Here is a 25,688-nt window from a genome sequence, read left to right as displayed (position 1 = left end):
ATAAATGAGGCAGAAGAAAGAATTAGCGATATAGAAGACCAAATGACAGAGAATAAAGAAGCTGAACAAAAGAGGGACAAACAACTACTGGACCACGAGGGCAGAATTCGAGAGATAAGTGACACCATAAGACGAAACAACATTAGAATAATTGGGATTCCAGAAGAAGAAGAAAGAGAGAGGGGAGCAGAAGGTATATTGGAGAGAATTATTGGAGAGAATTTCCCCAATATGGCAAAGGGAACAAGCATCAAAATCCAGGAGGTTCAGAGAACCCTACTCAACATCAATAAGAATAGGTCCACACCCCGTCACCTAATAGTAAAATTTACAAGTCTTAGTGACAAAGAGAAAATCCTGAAAGCAGCCCGGGAGAAGAAGTCTGTAACATACAATGGTAAAAATATGAGATTGGCAGCAGACTTATCCACAGAGACCTGGCAGGCCAGAAAGAGCTGGCATGATATATTCAGAAAACTAAATGAGAAAAACATGCAGCCAAGAATACTATATCCAGCTAGGCTAGCATTGAAAATAGAAGGAGAGATTAAAAGCTTCCAGGACAAACAAAAACTGAAAGAATTTGCAAACACCAAGCCAGCTCTACAGGAAATATTGAAAGGGGTCCTCTAAGCAAAGAGAGAGCCTAAAAGTAGTAGATCAGAAAGGAACAGAGACAATATACAATAACAGTCACCTTACAGGCAATACAATGGCACTAAATTCATATCTCTCAATAGTTACCCTGAATGTTAATGGGCTAAATGCCCCAATCAAAAGACACAGGGTATCAGAATGGATAAAAAAACAAAACCCATCTATATGTTGCCTACAAGAAACTCATTTTAAACCCGAAGACACTTTCAGATTTAAAGTGAGGGGGTGGAAAAGAATTTACCATGCTAATGGACATCAGAAGAAAGCAGGAGTGGCAATCCTTATATCAGATCACTTAGATTTTAAACCAAAGACTATAATAAGAGATGAAGATGGACACTATATCATACTCAAAGGATCTGTCCAACAAGAAGATCTAACAATTGTCAATATCTATGCCCCTAACATGGGAGCAGCCAACTATATAAACCAATTAATAACAAAATTAAAGGAACACATCGACAATCATACAATAATAGTAGGGGACTTTAACACTCCCCTCACTGAAATGGACAGATCATCCAAGCAAAAGATCAACAAGGAAATAAAGGCCTTAAATGACACACTGGACCAGATGGACATCACAGATATATTCAGAACATTTCATCCCAAAGCAACAGAATACACATTCTTCTCTAGTGCACATGGAACATTCTCCAAAATAGATCACATCCTTGGTTCTAAATCAGGTCTTAACTGTTATCAAAAGATTGGGATCATTCCCTGCATATTTTCAGACCACAATGCTCTGAAGCTAGAACTCAATCGCAAGAGGAAATTTGGAAAGAACCCAAATACATGGCGACTAAACAGCATCCTTCTAAAGAATGAATGGGTCAACCAGGAAATTAAAGAAGAATGGAAAAAATTCATGGAAACAAATGATAATGAAAATACAACAGTTCAAAATCTGTGGGACACAACAAAGGCAGTCCTGAGAGGAAAATATATAGCGGTACAAGCCTTTCTCAAGAAACAAGAAAGGTCTCAGGTACACAACCTAACCCTACACCTAAAGGAGCTGGAGAAAGAACAAGAAAGAAACCCTAAACCCAGCAGGAGAAGAGAAATCATAAAGATCAGAGCAGAAATCAATGAAATAGAAACCAAAAAAACGATAGAACAAATCAACGAAACTAGGAGCTGGTTCTTTGAAAGAATTAATAAGATTGATAAGCCCCTGGCCAGACTTATCAAAAAGAAAAGAGAAAGGACCCAAATAAATAAAATCATGAATGAAAGAGGAGAGATTACAACTAACACCAAAGAAATACAGACAATTATAAGAACATATTATGAGCAACTCTATGCCAACAAATTTGACAATCTGGAAGAAATGGATGCATTCCTAGAGACATATAAATGACCACAACTGAACCAGGAAGAAATAGAAAGCCTGAACAGACCCATAACCAGTAAGGAGATTGAAACAGTCATCAAAAATCTCCAAACAAACAAAAGCCCAGGGCCAGACAGCTTCCCGGGGTAATTCTACCAAACATTTAAAGAAGAACTAATTCCTATTCTCCTGAGACTGTTCCAAAAAATAGAAATGGAAGGAAAACTTCCAAACTCATTTTATGAGGCCAGCCTCACCTTGATCCCCAAACCAGACAAGGATCCCATCAAAAAAGAGAACTACAGACCAATATCCTTGATGAACACAGATGCAAAAATTCTCACCAAAATACTAGCCAATAGGATTCAACAGTACATTAAAAGGATTATTCACCACGACCAAGTGGGATTTATTCCAGGGCTGCAAGGTTGGTTCAACATCCGCAAATCAATCAATGTGATACAACACATTAATAAAAGAAAAAACAGGAACCATATGATACTCTCCATAGATGCTGAAAAAGCATTTGACAAAGTACAGCATCCCTTCCTGATCAAAACTCTTCAAAGTGTAGGGATAGAGGGCACATACCTCAATATTATCAAAGCCATCTATGAAAAACCCATCGCAAATATCATTCTCAATGGAGAAAAACTGAAAGCTTTTCCGCTAAGGTCAGGAACACGGCAGGGATGTCCGTTATCACCACTGCTATTCAACATAGTACTAGAAGTCCTAGCCTCAGCAATCAGACAACAAAAAGAAATTAAAGCCATCCAAATCAGCAAAGAAGAAGTCAAACTATCACTCTTCGCAGATGATATGATACTATATGTGGAAAACCCAAAAGATTCCACTCCAAAACTGCTAGAACTTGTACAGGAATTCAGTAACGTGTCAGGATATAAAATCAATGCACAGAAATCAGTCGCATTTCTCTACACCAACAACAAGACAGAAGAAAGAGAAATTAAGGAGTCCATCCCATTTACAATTGCACCCAAAACTATAAGATACCTAGGAATAAACCTAACCAAAGAGACTAAGAATCCATACACAGAAAACTATAAAGTACTCATGAAAGAAATTGAGGAAGACACAAAGAAATGGAAAAATGTTCCATGCTCCTGGATTGGAAGAATAAATATTGTGAAAATGTCTATGCTACCTAAAGCAATCTACACATTTAATGCAATTCCTATCAAAGTACCATCCATTTTTTTCAAAGAAATGGAACAAATAATCCTAAAATTTATATGGAACCAGAAAAGACTGCGAATAGCCAAAGGAATATTGAAAAAGAAAGCCAGAGTTGGTGGCATCACAATTCCGGACTTCAAGCTCTATTACAAAGCTGTCATCATCAAGACAGCATGGTACTGGCACAAAAACAGACACATAGATCAATGGAACAGAATAGAGAGCCCAGAAATAGACCCTCAACTCTATGGTCAACTCATCTTCGACAAAGCAGGAAAGAATGTCCAATGGAAAAAAAGACAGCATCTTCAATAAATGGTGTTGGGAAAATTGGACAGCCACATGCAGAAAAATTAAATTGGACCATTTCCTTACACCACACACGAAAATAGACTCAAAATGGATGAAGGACCTCAATGTGAGAAAGGAATCCATCAACATCCTTGAGGAGAACACAGGCAGCAACCTCTTTGACCTCAGCTGCAGCAACATCTTCCTAGGAACATCGCCAAAGGCAAGGGAAGCAAGGGCAAAAATGAACTATTGGGATTTTATCAAGATCAAAAGCTTTTGCACAGCAAAGGAAACAGTTAACAAAACCAAAAGACAACTGACAGAATGGGAGAAGATATTTGCAAACAACATATCAGATAAAGGGCTAGTGTCCAAAATCTATAAAGAACTTAGCAAACTCAACACCCAAAGAACAAATAATCCAATCAAGAAATGGGCAGAAGACATGAACAGACATTTCTGCAAAGAAGACATCCAGATGGCCAACAGACACATGAAAAAGTGCTCCACATCACTCGGCATCAGGGAAATACAAATCAAAACCACAATGAGATACCACCTCACACCAGTCAGAATGGCTAAAATTAACAAGTCCGGAAATGACAGATGCTGGCAAGGATGCGAAGAAAGGGGAACCCTCCTACACTGTTGGTGGGAATGCAAGCTGGTGCAACCACTCTGGAAAACAGCATGGAGGTTCCTCAAAATGTTGAAAATAGAACTATCCTATGACCCAGCAATTGCACTGCTGGGTATTTACCCTAAAGATACAAACGTAGTGATCCGAAGGGTCACGTGCACCCGAATGTTTATAGCAGCAATGTCTACAATAGCCAAACTATGGAAAGAACCTAGATGTCCATCAACAGACGAATGGATAAAGAAGATGTGGTATATATATACAATGGAATACTATGCAGCCATCAAAAAAATGAAATCTTGCCATTTGCGACAACGTGGATGGAACTAGAGGGTATCATGCTTAGCGAAATAAGTCAATCAGAGAAAGACAACTATCATATGATCTCCCTGATATGAGGGAGATGAGATGCAACATGGGGGGTTAATGTGGAGAAGAGTAAATGAAACAAGTTGGGATTGGGAGGGAGACAAACCATAAGTGACTCTTAATCTCACAAAACAAACTGAGGGTTGCTGGGCAGAGGGGGGTTGGGAGAGGGGGGGGGTTATGGACATTGGGTAGGGTATGTGCTATGGTGAGTGCTGTGAAGTGTGTAAACATGGAGATTCACAGACCTGTACCCCTGGGGGAAAAAATATATATGTATATATGTTTATAAAAAATAAAATTATAAAAAAAAAAACCAAAAAAAAAAAAAACAATTGTGGTATGAAATAGAAATTCGGTTGCTTGGTCAAGAAGATGTTCACCTTTATTAGAAATTGCCAAAGGGTCCTGAAATGGCTATATTCAGTGTCTAATGACCCATAATTTTGCCAATACTTTTTTTTTAAAGGATTTTATGAAGTGATTACCTTTTTTTTTTTTTTGGATGTTGAATTTGAGAAGTTCTTTATAGATCTTGGATATCAGCCCTTTTCCTGCAGTTCATTTGCAAATATCTTCTCCCATTCTGTGGGCTGCCTCTTTATTTTGTTAATTTGCTGTTCAGAACCATTTTATCTTGATGAAGTCCCAAAAGTTCACTTTTCCTTTTGTTTCCTTTGCCCTTGGAGACATGTCTTGAAAGAAGTTGCTGTGGCCGTTGTCGAAAGAGGTTACTGCTTATGTTCTCCTCTAGGATTTTGATGGATTCCTGTCTCACATTGAGGTTTTTCATCCATTTTGAGTTTATCTTTGTGTATAGTTTAAGAGAATGGCTGAGTTTCATTCTTCTATTCATAGCTGTCCAGTTTTCCCAGCACCATTTATTGAAGAGACTGTCTTTTCTCCACTGGATATTTTTTTCCTGCTTTGTCAAAGATTATTTGACCATAGAGTGGAGGGTCCATATCTGGGCTCTCTACTCTGTTCCACTGGTCTATCTGTCCTTTTTTATGCCAGTACCATACTGTCTTGGTGATCACAGCTTTGTAATAAAGCTTGAAATCAGGCAACATGATACTCCCAGGTTTGTTTTTCTTTTTCAACATTTCCTTAGCAATTTGGGGTCTTTTCTGGTGAACAAACACTTCTCCAATGAAGACATTCAAATGGCTAGCAGACACTTGAAAAAAATGTTCATCATCATTAGCCATCAGGGAAATTCAAATCAAAAACACATTGAATTGGGGGAAATTGGAAGGGGAGGTGAACCATGAGAGACTATGGACTCTGAAAAACAATCTGAGGGGTTTGAAGCAGTGGGGGGTCGGGGGTTGGGGGAACCAGGTGGTGCTTATTGGAGAGGGCACGGATTGCATGGAGCACTGGGTGTGGTGCAAAAACAAGGAATACTGTTATGCTGAAAAAAAAAATAAAATTTAAAAAATAATTAAAAAAAAACACATTGAGATGCCATCTTAAACCAAGTTAGAATGGCAAAGATTAACAAGGCAAGAATAACCAATGTTGGAGAGGGTGTGAAGAAAGGGGAACCCTCTCTCACTATTGTTGGGAATGCAAGTCAGTGTAGCCACTTTGCAAATCACTATGGAGATTCCTCAAAAAATTAAAAATAGAGCTACCCCATGACCTGGCAATTGCATATTGGGTATTTACCCCAAAGATACAGATTAGCGAAAAGAAGGGCCATATGCATCCCAGTGTTCATAGCAGCACTATCCACAATAGCCAAACTGTGGAAAAGCTGAGATGCCCTTCAACAGATGAAAGGATAAAGAAAATGTGGTTCATATATACAATGGATTTTACTCAGCCATCAGAAAGGATGAATACCCAAATCTTGCATCAGCATGGATGGGATTGCAGGAGATCATGTTGAGTGAAATAAGTCTAGTAGAGAAAGTGAATTATCATATGGTTTCACTTACTTGTTGAGCATAAGAAATAATGTGGAGGACAGTAGGAGAAGGAAAGGAAAAGTGAATTGGGGGAAATTGGAGGGGGAGACAAAACATGAGAGACTGTGGATTCTGAGAAACAAACTGAGAGTTTTAGAGGGGAGAGAGGTGGGATGGGTGAGCCTGGTGGTGGGTATTAAGGAGGGCACATATTGCATGGAGCACTGAGTGTGGTGCATAAACAATGAATCTTGGAATACTGCATCAAAACTAATGATGTATTTTATGGTGACTAACATAACACAATTTAAAAAAAGATTTTATAGGTTTACTTGAGAGAGAGAGTGAAAGAGAGAAAGAAGCAGAGAGAGCAGGAGTGGGAACAGAACAGATTCTTGCTGAGGAGGGAAGCCAACACAGGGCTCTGTCTATCCCAGGACCCTGAGATCATTAGCTGAGGCAAAGGAAGACGTTTAACCATCTGAGTCACCCAGGTACCCCAATTTCAAAACTGCTTACTCTTATTAAAGTATTTGACTTTAGTTTATTAAGAAGTTGGTATTGGTATCTCATTCTGATTTGATTTTTTATTTCCTCATGAAATAAATGTAGAGCACATTTTCATGTTTGTATTACCATTCATCTACTGTCTTTTGTGAAGTGCTTGTGAGGTGCTTGTTTAAATCATTTGCTTAAAATTTTAATGAGTTACTTGTCTTTCCATTAATTGATTGTGGGACTTTATTTTTCAGTTATATACATCATGAATACTTTTTCCACCTGTGACTTGCCTTTTCAAATTTATAATGCTATCCTCCCAATTTGATTTTTTTACTTTGATGAAGGTTATCATTGATTTCCTTCTTTTATGGCTATGATTTTTGTAGACTAAGAAATCTTTGCATTCCTCAAGTTCATGACAATATTATTCTATTTCTTCTTTTAGAATCTTTATACTTTCAGCTCTCAAATTTAGGCTAGTATTACAATTCAAATAATGATTTTTCACATGGAAGTAAGAGTTCAGATTCATTCTGTTTTAAAATAAGTTTAGCGCCATGACATTTTTTCTGTCCCTGAACTGCATTGATCTCCATTGAAAATGTACTATGCTTAGAGCTATTTCTGCTTTCTTTATCATTTCTCCAATAATGTATTGATCTACCTAAATACAAGACCACCCCTAAGATATGCAAGACACTGTAGAATCCCTGTCTAGATAAAAAGTTTATTAAAATTGTAGTTATTTATTAAGATGAGTGGGTGGTTCAGTCTTTAAGCATCTGTCTTTGACTCAGGTCATGATCCCAGGGTCCTGGGATCAAGGCCCACATTGGGCACCCTGTTTGGTGGGAAGCCTGCTTCTCCCTCTCCCATGCCCCCTGCTTGTGTTCCCTCTCTCTCTCTGTGTGTGTCTCTGGCAAATAAATAAAATCTTAAAAAATAAAAAAGAAAAGAAAAGAAAATTATATTTAGAAATCCATGGCTCATGTGGAATATAATTATTTATAGATGAAGACTTAAGATAATGGATAAGAAATATATTTATTGTTGTATTAGGTTGCTAAGGCTGCCATAACAAAGTACCACAAACTGAAAAGCTTAAACAACAGAAATAGACTGTATCATAGTTCTGGAGCTTAGAAGGCTGGGATTAAAGTATCAGCCAGTTTGGTTTCTTCTCTTGGCTATGAAGGTGAATCTACTCAGTGCCTCTCTCCTGCCTTCTGCTGGTTTACTGGAAACTGTGATTGTAGGCACATCATCTAGAGCTCTGCCTTCATGTCCTCATGGCATTCCATCTCTGCTTATGTCCCCATGTCCAAATTTGCCCTTTTTATATGGACACCAGTCATATTGGAGTAAGACCCACTCTACTCCACCATGACTACATCTTAACTAACTACATCTTTAATGACCCTATTTCTAAATAAGGTTATACTCTGAGGTACTGGGGATTACAACTTCAACATATGAATTTGGAGGGGAGGGAGCAATTCAACTCTAAACAATCGTCCAGTCAGTGCACATATATTATCTTGCTTTTTGCAGTATCTAGGACCTTCACTACAATATTGACATCAGCAAGGTTCTCCCTGAACTTTGAGGAAGCACAGCATAGACCTAATTATTTCCCCTTTACACAGATTTGATTTCCTTATTTGAATGTGGTAATGAACCCTGCATGGTGGAGTGACTGGCAGTGAGAGCACCTTGTTCAGGTGAGTAAGAAATGAGGCAGGAAAAAAGCCATCTGGTGCTACACCTTCTAAAGTCAAAATAGAAGGAGGTTTCCTCTTCAGCATCACGGTGGAAAGTTCTGCTTCCTGAAGAGATGCAGAAAGTAATAAAAGATTTTCACTATAATTAAAGTCTGAACAATATACTTAGTCAGGGAGGTCCATTATTATAGTTTCCTAACACCATGTCTCAGCACAATGAAAGTGAGAGAAATGTGAAAATAGTTGGAGCTGTTTTGAAAGCTCAGGTAAAGTCAGTCACCATGAACTTGCAATGGCTCCAATCTGATCATTTGTGTTACTCCTCTAGAGGTTGGTCAGTGGTAAGAGGGTAGCAGGAGACAATTACACTGGGAGTAGTAGTTGTGATGGATAGATAGTTGTTGAGGTTATTCACATGGGTATGGTTGAAATGATGAACTATGAGGACTAGGTTTCACAGAAAAGTACTATAAAAGAAAGAGGACTGAAAGGATTGGGTAAAAATACATGTATATGGTTTGAAGCAATTGATAATGTAAAAAACATGGAATGAGGTAAAAAACACTACACAGATATGGTGGTATAGTTAGAGTGAGATTCTCAGGAATTCAGGCACTGAGTAGCTCTGAGTTTTGGCAAGGTTCAGGCCATGTCCATGTGTGATTGACTGAATGTCTACAATGGAGCTAAAGGTTAATACAACTGAGTACATAGGAGCTATGAAGCCATGAGTGTGGATGAGCTTTTGACATAGTTACTCTGAAGTGTCCCATGATTCTCAACAACGTCTTCTTCCATCAAAACTAGTTTTTCAAACATTTTCTCTGTCTCTCCCCTCACAACATTACAAAACATAAATCAAATGGTGTAGCTAGAAGACTATAGCAACCAACCTTAACTGGCCTCTCAATATAGCTCACAAATCTTTGAACGTTCTACTGGAGCCTGGGGTTTAGAGAAGTGCTGTGAACCAGGTGCCCAAGTCTTCAATTCATCCTACAGAGAGACCAGCTTTTCAAAGACACAAACCATGAGAAGAACTTTAGGAAATTTAGGAGGGTAAATTAGGAAAGGACTGATCTGCCTCCTGCACACTCATTTCAGTAAGCTATGCTCACTTAAACCTGAAAAACTGGGGTTGGCCTAACAAGTAATGTCCACAAGAGATTGGATGTCATGCCACCATGGTATTGGGGACTGTGGAAGATGCTAGAGATGAGGAAAGTTGGGTCATATCCCAAGATGTCACATTTCATTTGGGGAGAAAAGTTCTTCCAGTGAAGAAGAAGGAGGAGAAGGAGAGAGAAGAGGGGGGAGAGCAAGAGGAAGAAGGAGGAGAAGGGAAAGGGGGAGAAGGTGGAGGTGGAGGAAGTGGAAGAGGTGGAGGAGGCGGAGGAGGAGGAGAAAGTAGAGAAGAAGGAGAATGAAAAGAAGGAGGAGGAGAAGGAAAAGGAGGAGAGGAGGAAGAGGAAGAAAAAGGAGAAGGAGAAAAAGAAGGAGAAGAGAAAGAAGAAGATGACAATGACGACTATGATGATGACTAGGATGGAGGGGACACAGAGAAAGGGAAGGACAAGAAGAGGAAGGCAAGGGGAAGGTAGGAAAGAAAGACAAGATGGGGTAAAGATGGGAAGGGGGAGAAGGAGGAAAAAGAGGAAGATGAGGGAGAGGAGGTGAGCCTAGCACGTTTTTTCTACTTTATTAATACCAAATGTTTAACTTATGAAAGCTGAAAGAAGACAAAGAAAAAAGAATTGAAGAGACAAATCCAAAATTACAGTATTAACCTTATCCCCAAAATAAAACTTTGTGTCTGTAAACCTGGACTCCCTAACAAAAACAGTTCTAGCCCAGATTTTTGTTATGGGGTTATCTTAAAATAAATCCTGACCTTTGTGAACATGATAATGGCAATTCCCCATAAACAATTACTGTAAACTTAATAGTCATGGTAAACTTTTGTGTGATTTGTTCCCCTATAAATATATGTTGGGTTGTGGATTGTGTGAGGTATAGTTTCTGAAGTCTGAACTCTACAAATGAATCTTTACTTTCTGTTTTTAAATACTTCTTTTTCTCCAATCTTCATTTGACATGTCATGCATCAGGGAAGGCTGAGAAAAAGGAAGAGAGTACCCGGAAGGACCTACATGGGAAGTGAGAGGAAGTTCTGCATAAGCTTAACTGTTCAGGCTCAATGAGGAGGACCTTCTAGCTTCACCAAATTTTGAGGGTTTTTTTTTTGTTTGTTAGTTTGTTTGTTTGAGTGTAAAAAAAAAATTTAACAATTATATTGCAGTATTTTATTTTTTTAATGTGTTGTAATTTTTTTTATTATGTTATGTTAGTCACCATACAGTACATCATTAGTTTTTGATGAGTGTTCCATGATTCACAGCTTCAGCAAATTTCAAAAAGAACTATGACAAGACTTCAATCTGGAAGTCCTCCTGCCTCTCCTGATAAGAAGTGGGAGGGCCTCAGAACCAGAGCTACCTAGGTAGCTCTGGTAGGTAGATTGTCAATACCTCCTCAAACCAACACATTTTGCCTATACATACCCATCTATATATACACTGATGTATCATTTCAAACTATCAGCTTTGGAGCACAGCATATGCCTTCACAAGCACATGTATGCAGTGCCCTTGTACCTTACAGAGCCAAGTTATTCCAATAAATAGAGATACTTAATGCAAATGGTTACTCACACCTCACAAACATGCAAGGCTATATACAGATGCCATTCACATTCAAATCCAGTCTTTGCACACATATGTCTATTAACACATCTCTCAAATACACACATCAACAAACATATTGACACACTTTCACGTTCTATAAAATATCCCTTCATTTGTAAATACTCTTGACTAACAAAGAAAACGTGCATACAGATAAGCTCACAATTGGGTATTCTTAACCACACACATTCTTGCCCCTGCACTCAATTCCCCAGACTTTGCATTTGTGTATACAGAGGAGAGGGGCAAATAAGGGGTTAAGGTTTCCGGTTTTAGTCTCTAGTCTCAGAGGAAACCAGAGATTGAGGCAAGGGGCCTTAAAGGAGGGGGTGAATCAGTGCTTTGGGAAGGGAAAGGCCACGCTTAAGCTGGTCTTTAAATAGGTCCTAAGCCACAGGCTCTGCTAAAAGCTGAATCACAGGAGCCAGTTAGAGCTGCTCATGGTCAGAAATGAAGCAGAGCTCAAGGTGAGTGGTCTCCCTGTGCCCTACTCATCTCTGCCTCTCCCAGAGAACAGTAGGACTCACAGAAGCTCCAAGAAGCTGGGAGAGAGGACAATACACCGTATGGAATGACCTGACTTACTGAGGGCTCCAGATCCAGAGATCCCTGATGGCTGGATTTTCTTCTCAGGTGGAGAGAAGATTCACTAATCACTGTGTCCTCCAGAGAAATTTTAGAAAAGTAGGAAGGCTTCCTCCACACACAATCCCTCCATGAAGGACACTGGATCTGAACCCTCCCCTGCTCCAACATTATTGCTCTATGCCTTGGTTTTAGATATCCCAAAGCACGAAAACTGTCTAAACGTCTCTGAAACAATTCTTCAGCAAGACCTCAGCCCATTTTATCCTTTACCACTTCAGGCCTCAGCAACATGATTAAACTAATAGACATAACAATCTCCACATAATGATTGGAGTAATTGAAGGCTAACAGAGCCAGTGGTACCAGCACTGAATTCAAACCCACACTTATAGATGAAAGTTGAACTCCATCATTATGAGAACATCAATCTTTTTTTTTTTTTAAGATTTTATTTATTCATTTATCAGAGAGAGAGAGAGAGAGAGAGAGTCACAGCACAAGCAGAGGAAGCAGCAGGCAGCGGGAGAAGCAGGCTGGCCGCTGAGCAAGGTTCCTGATGGTAGACTTGATCACAGAACCCTGGGATCATGCCCTGAGCCAAAAGCAGATGCTTAACTGACTGAGCCTCCAAGGTGTCCGGAGAACATCAATCTTGTAATCATATTACCTGAACCAAAGTCTATGCCAAGTACTCACAAGTAGATTATACTTTGGAGAACAGAAAAATTGACTCTTGACGTCCAGTGTGTGATCACCCTACCTATAAGGTTGAAAAAGATGACTTAATTTATTTTTGAGTACCTAATAGCCTCACAAGATTTCTATTCCACAGAGGACAGGGATATAAATAAAAGCAGGGGAAGGGGAAGGAATGTTGGGCAAGAAGGGAAATTCTATTTCTCTTGTTTTCCTACTCTTGAGGGAATGCTCTTATCACTCATTCCACCCAGAAGGAGGTTGATAACTCATACCTCCCTCCAAAATATGATTGAAAATTTTACACACTTCACATAATGACCCAGGATTAGTTAAGTTCCTGTCCATTCCACATGACTTGTAACCTTCACTCTTCACAGGCTGAGTGAGTAATTCTAAGTGGAAAAGAGGCAAGGGAATTGCTGAGAGTGAGGACACCAGATTCCAATGGAGTTGTAGGTATAGAGAAGAAAGAAAGGCACCTGTCAAGAGCTCCCATCCCCTACTTCAGACTTGGACTCCAGGTTACCACCTGAGAAGAATCACCACTCCAAAAGGAATATGGCAAACAGGTGAGTTCCCCGTTAAGCCTCATGGGAAGAAACTTCGTGAGAGTTAAAAACAATACAGAGTAAATGCTTCTGGTGTTATAGTTACAAAAATAGCAATGTCTTCCACAATTGATCAAAGAGATTATTGTGCACTTTGAGAAATTGTATGGTTAGCAGGCATCTTCACCAGTGCCCAGTACAAGAATGAGGATGATCTAAGGATATTTTCCAGATGCCGATGAGCTTCAGTGACCACTTCCTCTCAAATGGAGAGTGACATACAGGAGGCAGAAGGGAGAGGGAAAGGAAGTCTGGTTCAAAGACCACATATAAGTGGAAGAACAAGCCAGGCGGGAGGGGATAAAACTAGAGCCTGGGACCCCAGATAATGTGTTTGTCTGAATTTCCACCATACCCTGGATGGGAGTATTTGTTTTGAGCAAACCTACACCTATTATCAAGGTAGGATAGTAATTTTTTCAGTGAAGAGCAAGATTTATAAAGTCTGAGCCCCGTTTCTCTCATAATGTTATAAAGCTAGGGAAAATCAGAAAGAGGTTAGGTTTCTTTGGGATCTCAAAGAAACTTCTTTTAGGAACCATTAGGTCTGGTGGAATGAAACAGTTGTTAGTCCCAACAGCTGATTTGTTATGGGAGATCTGAAAAGACTCTTCTTGTCTGTGTGTTTCTGTTATGGCCGAGACTCAAAGGCTCTGAGATGAAATAGTGAAAACGTGTGTAGTAAGAATCAGGTAAGCTTTTGTGTCATCAATCCTGGGAAGGTGTTAGTCACCAGAGGGATCAAATAAGATCTCCATGTAAAACAAGTAGAGGCAGAGGAGGACATTCAAGTCTTTCACTGGCCAGCACAGCAGACCATGGTGTGAGAACGATGTATAACTCTCTTGTGGCCACGGTGCCTAAGCAGTGTTAAAAAGGTCATTGGAAGATTTTAAGACATGACTCATTAGTTAAAAAGTCTATTGCCACTGAACAATTTATTTGTTATTTAACCCAGCAAATATTTGTCAAACCCCCATTCTGTGCAAAGCACAGAGTTGCTAGGATGGTACACTATTCAGGGCTCATCTTGTGAAAATCTATCATCATGACAAGATTTAGAAAACCATAGCCTGCAGACAAAATCCAGCTTGCACCCTGTTTTTACAAATAAAATTGTATTTGGATGTAATCACACTCACACATTCCTGTACAGACTGTGGTTGCTCTCAGGCTACAGGGGCTAAACTGTCTAGTTGCAACACAGACTATACAGCACATAAAACCTAAAATATGTATGATCTACCTTTTTACAGAAATGAGTTTGCTGGCGCCTAATCTAGAAGGACATACACCATAGATAACAGAATTAATTATATGTGTACAATAATCAGTGACCTATCCTCCAATCCGGATTCTCTGGATAACTCCTAGAGTCAAAGCTAACTCAACATCACACATGCCTTCTTCTTATGAGCCTTTAAGACAAAGTGTTTTTCAAACCAGCTTCCTATCCTGAAAAGTCACCTAAGTGGCTTAAACAGAGGGAAAAGAACCTATGGGAAAGGTTAAACAAATCAGTTAGTTCTGAAGAATAGAAGGGCAAGATTGATTATTACTGATTATTTGTCAGGATAGATTTACCTTACCAGATTCTACTTGCAAGGAAAATTTGATTCTTTGACAAAAATCACATTTGCAGTTAGTATGGTTTGATCCCATTTTAAGTGACATAAATATAAATGAGGAATAAAGAGGAGCATCACTTTATGTTGCAAAATTTTTTTATTAAAACTGTTGAAATTCGTCCAGTTTACCAGTTAGCCCTACTGCCCTATGATTCAGTTGAAACTTTCAAAATATTTAAAATATTAATAATTACTTCTTGATTCTTATCACCTACAGAGAGTAGACTACCTTCACAATGGAGAACAAATTAACCATCCTGTGATGCTGGCCTCAGGGAACAGCTCTTTGCATCCTGTGTCCTTTATCCTACTCGGGATACCAGGACTTGAGAATTACCAGTTTTGGATTGCCTTTCCTCTCTGTGCCATGTATCTTATGGCTATAGTTGGTAATATCATTGTCCTTCATATAGTCCGAACTGACCACACTCTCCATGAGCCCATGTACCTGTTCCTAGCCATGCTGGCTGTCACTGACCTGGCCCTGTCCTCTTCCACCCAACCTAAAATGCTGGCTATACTCTGGTTTCATGCTCATGAGATTGAATACCATGCCTGCCTCATCCAGGTGTTCTTCATCCATGCCTTTTCTTCTGTGGAGTCTGGGTTGCTCATGGCTATGGCCTTGGACCGTTATGTGGCTATCTGCTTTCCCCTCCACCACTCTACTGTCCTGACCCCAGCTGTGGTGGGTAAACTGGGGGCAGCTGTGATGATGAGAGGGTTGCTGTGGGTGAGTCCCTTCTGCTTCATGGTGTCCAGGATGCCCTTCTGCACCAACCACGTCATTCCCCAGTCATACTGTGAGCACATGGCTGTGCTAAAGCTGGTGTGTGCAGATACCAGAGTCAATCGTGCATATGGGCTCTTCGCGGCCTTCTCTGTGATTGGCTTTGACATAATTGTCATCAGTATATCTTATGTGATGATTTTGAGAACTGTTCTGATGTTGCCCTCTGAGGAGGCCCGACTCAAGGCTTTTGGCACATGTGCTTCCCATATCTGTGTCATCTTGGCTTTTTATATCCCAGCCCTCTTTACCTTCCTCACCCACCGCTTTGGACATCATGTGCCCCGAGTGGTACATGTCATGTTCGCTAATCTCTATCTCCTGGTACCTCCCATGCTCAACCCCATCATCTATGGAGTTAGAACCAAGCAGATCAGGGACAGGGTTATTCAAGGATGTTGTGGGAAGGATCCTTGAGCTAAGGGTCAGGGCATCACAACCAACCCCACTGCCCCACTGATCTGGGATCATTGTATATTAGCACAAAGTCATCTCTGGGAGACAAATGGATAAACAAGATGCAGTACATATATACAATGGAATATTCTTCATCTATCAGAAGGGATGAATACCAACCATTGACATTGACAGAACTGGAAGGGACTATGCTAAGTGAAATAAATGAAGTGGAGAAAAACAATTATTATGGTTTCACTCATATGTGGAACATAAGGAATAGATTGGAGGACCACAGGGCAAAGGAGGGAAATCTGAATGGGAAGAAATCAAGGGAGACAAACCATGAAAGACTCTGGACTCCAGGAACCTAACTGAGGGATACAGAAGGGAGGTAGGTGGGAGAATGGGGTAACCAAGTGATGGGTATTAAGGAGGTCATATGCTGGGATGAACACTGGGCTTTCTAGGCAACTAATGAATCACTGAGCACCACAACAAAAACTTATGATGGACTATATGTTGGCTAACTGAACATAGTAATAATAGTAAGTCACCTCTGTGAATAAGAGGTTAGCAACCCTCCAGAACAAAAGGGAAATATTTCACGATGCTCAGAACATGAGCTCTCTGAGAGATGTGACTGGCCATAAATACTGAGTTGACCAATCTTCATCATCATAGGAAAACTGTAAAAAGTATGTCCACCATTCAAATTAGTGAAGATTTTAACAGAATGCCATCTTCCACAGACCACTACAGTGAAAATGATTTTTACCCTGCCAGGAGAAGTCTAAGTTCCTATGCTTTTTTTAAAAGCAGATTAAAATTTTCCACCAAAACAGTTATAAAATACATGTATTTTTCCCATCTTGGAATCTCTTTGTACAAGTAGAATTTGAGGGGGGGGAAAAAAGTACAAAGGCACGCAGAGATTCATTATTTATAAAAACAAAAACAGGGAAACTTACACATATTGATGTATAAGATCCAGATGAAGAATGAGCAATTGCATATCATGTATCATGTAACTAATATATTTGCAAAGAGCATGTAAAGATGTGAAGAATGATCAAGATAAAATATTAAATAAAAAATAAAAATGTCATCTGTCCATAAGGCAGAAACCAATTCTAAAAAGAAATACATATACCTAGAAAAAGATTCGGAATACATCGAAATGCTAACAATAACAACAGAGAGTAGTGAGATTTATGGTATTTTAGTTTTCTTTTTTGTACTTTCATATATTTGTAAAATTACCCTTGATTGAGGGTGTCATTTTAACATGAGAAAAAAATAATTCAGACAAGAACAGAAGTGTACAGAAAAGGTTAATTCAGTGCCAAAGCCTAGGGGAATGGAGTAGGAAATCTGAGATGAAAGACTCCAGAATACAGCAAAGCAAAAGCTTGAACTCCAGAAAAGCTTGAACATCTCCTTGAAAATTGCTGCCAGAATCATGTATTGACACTGGTAACAGGGAGCATTTGTTGGTCTCTCCTTCTAGAAATTGCCTATTCCCTGATGACAATGGATTGCAGAGTGAAGAAGTTTTGGAAAACAAATGGAAAAGGAGATTGTCTTCTGAACATAGCTATAATGTATGGTTAAAAGTAGTGAGAAAGTCATAAGCAGATTGAATATTTGTTAATATTTAATTTCCTTTGCAAAAGTAAAATGTTAGGCTGTTTTAGAAAACCACATGTTTTCTAATTTTTTTAACTTTATTGTGGTGTACTTATACAAAAACATGCATATGTTTATGTATTCATTTTGATGAGTTTGGACATATGCAAACACACATGATAGCATCACCCAAAACACGGTAAAATCATCCATCACAATTACTGCATTTGTGCATTTATCCTCCTTCAGGACTCTGCTGTCAATGCCAATAGTGAGGAAGGTTCTAGAACTCGGGCTCTAATGTTACTAAAACCAACATGAGATGAAGGTGCTTGAAGAGGAAGTGGGAACATGTTTGCTTCTCCCAGCAGAAACAGCTAAAGGAGCCTAAAAGTTTCCCAAGAAATGAATGGGTATTCAGAAGAAGCATTTTCAATATTCCCAGATATTAGAGATGTAAAGGAGCTGTGATCTCTTATCAGCAAATCACTTAATAATTGTGAGTCTCTCTTTTTCTTTTTAAAATCAGCTCTGTTGCTATTTAACTTGTGACAATAAAATATAAGTGTTTTCACACACACTCTGAAGACTCTTGACACAGGCATGCCCCTTAGCTACCAGCCTGATTAAGACATAGGACATTGCCCTCACTTCATGAAAGGTTCTCTTGCCTCCATGGAGTCAATCATCCCCCTCTCCATCCCAACCAGGCAAACCCTGTTCTGACATCTTTCACTATAGAATGACTTTTCTCTCACTAGCACTTTTATAAATGAAGGAATAAATAAATATTGAGTCTGGTGTCTTTCACTCAGTATAGTTTTTCAGATTGAGCCCTACTGTTGCATGTAAGATAAGCAGGTCATTTCCTATTATTGCTAAGTAGTATATTCTATTTTTTCAGTGTACCTATTGAGGTATTGGTACCATACCAAATATTACCTTTTTCTTTTGCTTCAACCATTTTAGCCTTCTTCCAAACATATCCACTTCTCATCTGTCTAGAGCTTTACTCTAAATTTTCCCACTTCCCCCAGTTGTTATTTTCTAGAACATTCTGTGTTCCTCTTGGCATCCTTTACATCTCAACTAATAGCCTCCTTATGGGTGAGGTGTTTCTTAACCTATGAATCTCAACCAATTCTCCCCCCTATAGTTTTCATTCAACACAAATATTTTATTTCCTCCCCTTCTAAACACAATGTGTAATTATTTAAATTACTTATTCACCATCTGTTCCTCTGTCTGGAATATAACTTCTATAAAACTATAGCACAGGTGCTCATTACTCTTTTCTTTCTTTGTTTTTTTTTATCTTTTTGGATTGTGTTATGTTAGTCACCATAAAATACATCATTAGTTTTTGGTGCTCACTATTCTATCCCCAAACCAGGCTCACTACAAAGAAAGAACAAACAAAACAACAACAACAACCAAAAAAATCCCACTTCAGGAATGAAGGATTAAATGTTTACATGGGCCAGGTACCAGTGTCACAACAATTCCACTGCTGACAAGATGGCAAGTGCAGGTCCATTTCAGCCTCATCCCACCCAAATGACGTACCACTCTTTTCAGTCCTAAAACGTTGCATTATTCCCATAGGAACTCTGGAGGATGTTTGTCAAAGAAGATAAATTCGATATATAAACAACAATTCATCCCTCGTTCACTTCTTTTAATTAACAAATATAAAGTATTTGGAACATTTTACATTGCTATTCAAGAAATATCTATTAGGCAACTATGTTGCTCCAAATATTTTCTAAGAGGATGGGAATAACAAAGAAAACAAGACAGACTGGCAATCAGAGAACCTAGTTAGTAAGAAATCAGCAAAAGCAGCACACTGGATACCTACAATCCCAGCTCCAATAGGAAAACTGGTTCCTTAAGCTGAGCAGCTCAGTCATGATTAGAAGTATCTTTCAGTATTCTGAATCACTGAAAATAGATGATTGCGTTCATTACTACCTGAAGAACCAGTGGGCAGTGGGTCCAGGACATCAGATCTGTAAGTAACACCAGCATGTCTGTACTCATTTCCCAAAACTATCAAGTGAGTACTTTGAGTGAGGAATTGGATTTCCCCCTTGTGAAATGAGCAGCCTTCACAGGGCCTCTCTTCTCTTGGGGAGCATACACCAAAGGTGACCTGCTGACTAGGAGAGGCCAGGCAGAACTGAACAAAAACAGGTCAGCTTCTCCGGGGTTTTAAACATTACTCAGAGCCAATCTATGGTGTCTGGGGTCAGTTCTAGAGTAGTTAGTTAAGCTTTAAAAGGATACCCAGAGGCCAGCAAAGGACAAATCATGGCCACTATGGGAAAAGTGAGAGGCCTGCCATGGCAGCACTCCACAACAAGTCAGATCAAACCAGGCAGGCCCAAGAAAAGAAGGCCAGAGACCCTGACAAACTAAGGGAGAAAAGGCACTAACCTCCTCCCCAAGAAATAAGTATTCCACCCCCTAGTCAACAACTGTCAATAAAAGACAGAAACCAAAACCCTGAGTTGCATACCTGTCCCATGAAATTCCCACTGTCACAGCTCCAGAGTGTGCTCTCTCTTTCATAAACTCTTCACTTAAACACCAAACAACCGCTGTGTGTGGTCAGCCCTTGAATTCTTTTCTTGCAATGAAACTAAGCCTCCCCCACTCATCCAACACCCTGACTTTCACCAGCTCTGCAATGTCCTTGTGATGGGTTGGGCAGAGGCCTCCCCAGTCTACCAAGCAACACACGGAGAAGGATGGGCAAGATTCTGATGAACTAGGTCTCTCTCCTTTGTCTGTCTCTCTCCCTCCAAATGGGTATTCTGAGACAAAATTCCCGTGTGTATGGGTACACTCCACACCAAAGAGCAATTCTTAGGATGAAACCTGGTATATCCTACAGTTCGGTTCATGAGCTAGCATTAGATTCCACAATTTAAGGGTTCAATCCTACAAGAGTAGACCTCCCATCCCACTTCAGACACCTGTCACAAGAAGGTCCTTGTGCCCTACTCCTAAGCAACTGGCTATAAGTCAGAGATTCCCATGACACACTCCTTGGGCATGATTAATTTACTAGGGCAACACACAGAACTCAGAGAAACATTTTACCTCTTAACATTATCAGTTATTATAAGGATATAATGCAGGAACAGCCAGGTGGAAGAAATACCTAGGGCAAGGGATTGGGAAAGGGCATGGAACTTCTATGCCCTCTCCATTATGCTATGCTCTCCAGTCTCCATATGTTGTTCACCAACACAGAATCTCTGGGAACCTTTTCCTCCTGGGATTTTTATGGAGGCTCCACTACATATCCCTGATTGATTGCTTAAGTCATTGGCCCCTGGCAAAATGTTCAACCTCCTGCCCCTTGCTTCCTTCCCTGAAGGTCAGGGTGGAAATAAAAGTTCCAACTCTCTAATCCAAGGTTGGTTCCTCTGACAACCCAAGGTTGTCTCATTAACATAACAAACACTGGGTTTGGTACATAAACAATGAATTTTGGAACACTGAAAAAAAATACCAGAAATTTTTAAAAAGAAGTTAACAAGGTACCAATACATCCACCAGAAAAACTAAAACAAACAAAAAGACACAGCAATCCCACCTATAGAGAAAAAATGTGAATTAAGTTAACTACCTTACCCTGCTACTGAAGGTGCAAATGGCTGTAACTGGAAAACTTCTTGGTCGTGTCTACTAGCACTTAAAACCACAAATTTCTCTCTCAGGCTTGTAACCATGGGCAGTACATGTATATGTTTCCTGAATGCCAAGGAAAATGATGCTCGCAGCAGAATTATCAACAATAGAAAACAAAACCAAGAAAACCACCAAATAGCAAGTAACAACCAAATGGATAAATTAATTGAGGTGACATATAGCCATGGGGTAGAACATCATACAGCAATGAAAATGAAAGACCTATAATTAGACATAACTACATAGATGAATTCCACAAATCTAAAGTAAAGTGTAAAATAGCAAATAAAAAAATTAAAAAGCCAGATATAAAGATTACATTTAAATATAGCACTAACCCATTTACTTATGCTGCAAAAACAGGCAAAATTAACGTGTTTTGATAGAAGTCAGGACAGGGTTGCCTCTGAGGAGAGAGGAAGAAAGATTAAAAGATCTGGAAAGGTGGCTTCAGGTGCTAGTAATTTTCTGTTTCTTTAACTGTGTTGTGGTCACACCAGTGTGTTCAAATGTGAAAATCGAAGCTGGACAATTATGAGTGGTGCACTGTAATGTATGTTACACTTCCACAAAATGTTTACTTAATAATAAAACCTTGCCATTCACTTTTCAAACTGGGCAAACATTTTAGAATCTTTAGACAAATCTATGTTCCAATTTTACCTCTGATACTATCTACATAAAATTTGACAGGAACCTTAACTTTTTGATTCCTCCTCTCTTAGCATTGGAAGTGAAGATACTGCTGCTTACCTGCAGGGAGCTATGGGAATCGCTGAGAGAATTCAGCACATCGGTGCTCTGTAAATGCAATTACTATACCTTCCCTTCACTTAAGAATGGGGGAGCAAGAGAGGTTTATCAAGTTTTCCAGGAATTCTAAATAAGAAATTCTAAATCCTGATTTTTTTTTTTTTTTGAAAAATCAGGATTGATGTCCCTAGAATTCTATCCTAGGACTGTTACCTTCAGGAGGAATTGTCTATCCTTCCTCTACATCAAAATCACGTAGAACTCAAGCCCAAAAGTCCCAGCCTCCCAGTGGATGCTAATGTGCAGTGAGGAGTGAAGATGACTGCATTTGCCAGTGTCAGCGCAGTTATTATTGAATTTATTTGTTTATTTTAATATTTTATTTATTTATTTGGGAGAGAGAGAATGAGAGCATGAGAAGGAAGAGATCAGAGGGAGAAGCAGACTTCCCGTTGAGCAAGGAGCCCAATGTGGGACTTGATCCCAAGACTCCAGGATCATGACCTGAGCCGAAGGCAGTTGCTTAACCAACTGAGCCACCCAGGTGCCCCTATTATCAAATTTAGATAAAGGACCATTTCTTCATTTGCAACCATAGAAGAGTATCTTTATTTCTAAAACATTAACCTGAATTTGTTTTTACATTTAAACTGTATGAATTAAGAATGTATTTCATAATCAATATATATAACCATTGTATGATTTTTCTTTTCATAAAACATATTAATAAATCAATGTGTTTCTTATAAGTCATCACATTAAAATTAAGTACCAATGGCATTGAAATAAATACAAACATTAAGTAGAAAAATGGTATTATATGTTTTTACATTTAAAAAATTTTTAAATATATCTCTAAGAATCATGAACTTTTGCTTTATCCCTCTCCTAGAAAAAGAGGTGAGATTTGTGGTTGCCAGATTATATGAGGTATGGGGAGGAGGGACTGGGGGAACGTGGTCAAAAGCACAAACTTCCAATTATAAGATAAGGAACTACTAGGATGTCATACACAAGATGATGACTACAGCTAACACTGCCGTATGCTATGTAAGAAAGTTCTGAAAGAGTCAATCCTAAGAGTTCTCACTAAAAGGAGCATATGTTCTTCTTTTTATTGTATCTATGAGATGGTGGATGTTAACAAAACCCATTATAGTCATTTCACAATGTATGTAAGTCAAACCATCATGCTATATACCCTAAACTTATGCAGTGACATGTGTCATGCATTTCTCCAACAACCCTGAAAAAATTAATAGTAACCTGAGCTTCAATTTGTACTATAAGAAAGTGGTGAGAGAGATATGCCATGCTTAACCCTCTGCGTTCTCATTTGTTATCCAAAGAACGACAATGAGCATTTTAGCTTGCAGATGTGTTCATGTCCCTTTGTGATTAAATCCCTCTACTGTTCTCTATTGTTGTAGAATAAAGACAAAATGCGTGCTTTCCTAGGCTCCAGCCACAAGCCTCTTCATGTTCCTTCACCCTCAGAGTCTTGACCATGCAAACCTTTCACTTGCACCTCATCTCTTCCTCCGACTCTCTCATTTATTTCCTGTTTACTTTCAGGTCCAAGACCAAGTACATTTAAGTATATTTAGGGTATCTGTTGGCTCATTATTAAGCCTCAGTGTCAGAACAGGGTAGCACAGAGTAAATATCCAACATAATTCTTTAAAATAAATTTGTTAATTAAAACAGCCACAAGTGGAAGAATTAAGCCATAAAATACAGCATACTGTAGGTGCTCAAAAATATAGAAAATACAACAATGATATTTCTTTGGCAAGTGCCAAAAAAATTCTATTTATTGATGACTTGCCTCCATGCTTTCTTTTGGTCTTCAATTTTTTTTCATTCCTTAATTTATGAAAAAATAATTACTATGTGCTTATTTCCTTCTGTTTACTCAGTCCTTTAATACAGAACAAAAGGAACAAGGTGGTAAATTAAGAATATTAGATGATGTATGTAACAAATCTGTCCCTGTGCTGGCCTTTGTTTCACTCAGTTACACTGCTTCCTTTCCCCGTCAGTGGGCTTCGTCCATGGCAGGAAAGATGTGGCTAATGTCCAAGCAAGAATGTTCCTGTGACATGGCAGGGATGTCTATTATCACCACTGCTATTCAACATAGTACTAGAAGTCCTAACCTCAGCAATCAGACAACAGAAAGAAAATAAAGGCATCCAAATTGGCAAAGAAGAAATCAAACTATCACTCTTTGCAGATGATATGATACTATATGTGGAAAACCCAAAAGACTCCACTCTAAATCTTCTAGAACTTGTACAGGAATTCAGTAAAGTGTCAGGATATAAAATCAATGCACAGAAATCAGTTACATTTCTTTACACCAACAACAAGACAGAAGAAAGAGGAATTAAGGCGTCAATCCCATTTACTATTGCATCCAAAAACCATAAGATACCTAGGAATAAACCTAACCAAAGAGGCTAAGAATCTGTACTCAGAAAACTATAAAGTACTCATGAAAGAAATTGAGGAAAACACAAAGAAATGGAAAAATGTTCCATGCTCCTGGATTGGAAGAATAAATATTGTGAACATGTCCTAAAGCAATCTAAACATTTAATGCAATCCCTATCAAAATCCCATCCATTTTTTCAAAGAAATGGAACAAATAATCCTAAAATTTGTATGGAACCAGAAAACACCTTGAATAGCCAGAGGAATATTGAAAAAGAAAGCCAAAGTTGGTGGCATCACAGTTCCAGACTTCAACCTCTATTACAAAGCTGTCATCATCAAGACAGCATGGTACTGGCACAAAAACAGACACATAGATCAATGGAACAGAATAGAGAGCCCAGAAATAGACCCTCAACTCTATGGTCAACTAATCTTCGACAAAGCAGGAAAGAATGTCCAATGGAATAAAGACAGTCTCTTCAACAAATGCTGTTGGGAAAATTGGACAGCCACATGCAGAAAAATGACACTGGACCAATTCCTTACACCACACGTGAAAATAGACTCAAAATGGATGAAGGATCTTGATGTGAGAAATGAATCCATCAAAATCCTTGTGGAGAACACAGGCAGCAACCTCTTCGACCTCAGCTACAGCAACTTCTTCCTAGGAACATTGCCAAAGGAAAGGGAAGCAAGGGCAAAAATGAACTATTGGGACTTCATCAAGATCAAAAGCTTTTGCACAGCAAAGGAAACAGTTAACAAAACCAAAAGACGACTGATAGAATAGGAGAAGATATTTGCAAATGACATATCAGATAAAGGGCTAGTATCCAAAATCTATAAAGAATTTGTCAAACTCACACCAAAAAAACAAATAATCCAATCAAGAAATGGGCAGAGGGGGCACCTGGGTGGCTCAGTGGGGTAAAGCCTCTGCCTTCAGCTCAGGTCATGATCCCAGGGTCCTGGGATCGAGCCCCGAATCAGGCTCTCTGGTCAGTGGGGAGCCTGCTTCCTCCTCACTCTCTCTCTGCCTGCCTCTCTGCCTACTTCTGTCAAATAAATAAAT

At 39.1% G+C, this 25,688-nt stretch overlaps 1 protein-coding gene across 1 annotated transcript; it reads left to right on the top strand.

The window, feature by feature from the left end:
• Positions 1–15,157: 15,157 nt before the first annotated feature.
• On the top strand, positions 15,158–16,111 carry LOC116865323 (olfactory receptor 52R1-like). The gene has a single exon (XM_032853593.1). It carries the CDS (start codon positions 15,167–15,169, stop codon positions 16,109–16,111), a length of 945 nt encoding a protein of 314 aa, XP_032709484.1. The 5' UTR covers positions 15,158–15,166.
• Positions 16,112–25,688: the final 9,577 nt, after the last annotated feature.

This window comes from Lontra canadensis, unplaced genomic scaffold, assembly GCF_010015895.1.
Source record: "Lontra canadensis isolate GAN:19392208 unplaced genomic scaffold, GSC_riverotter_1.0 scaffold7, whole genome shotgun sequence".
Taxonomy (NCBI): Eukaryota; Metazoa; Chordata; class Mammalia; order Carnivora; family Mustelidae; genus Lontra; species Lontra canadensis.
This window is presented reverse-complemented; position numbering and strand designations above follow the sequence as displayed.

Coding starts and splice junctions, on each gene's coding strand:
- LOC116865323 (XM_032853593.1), top strand. CDS start 15,167: ATGCTGGCCTCAGGGAACAGCTCTTTGCATCCTGTGTCCTTTATCCTA.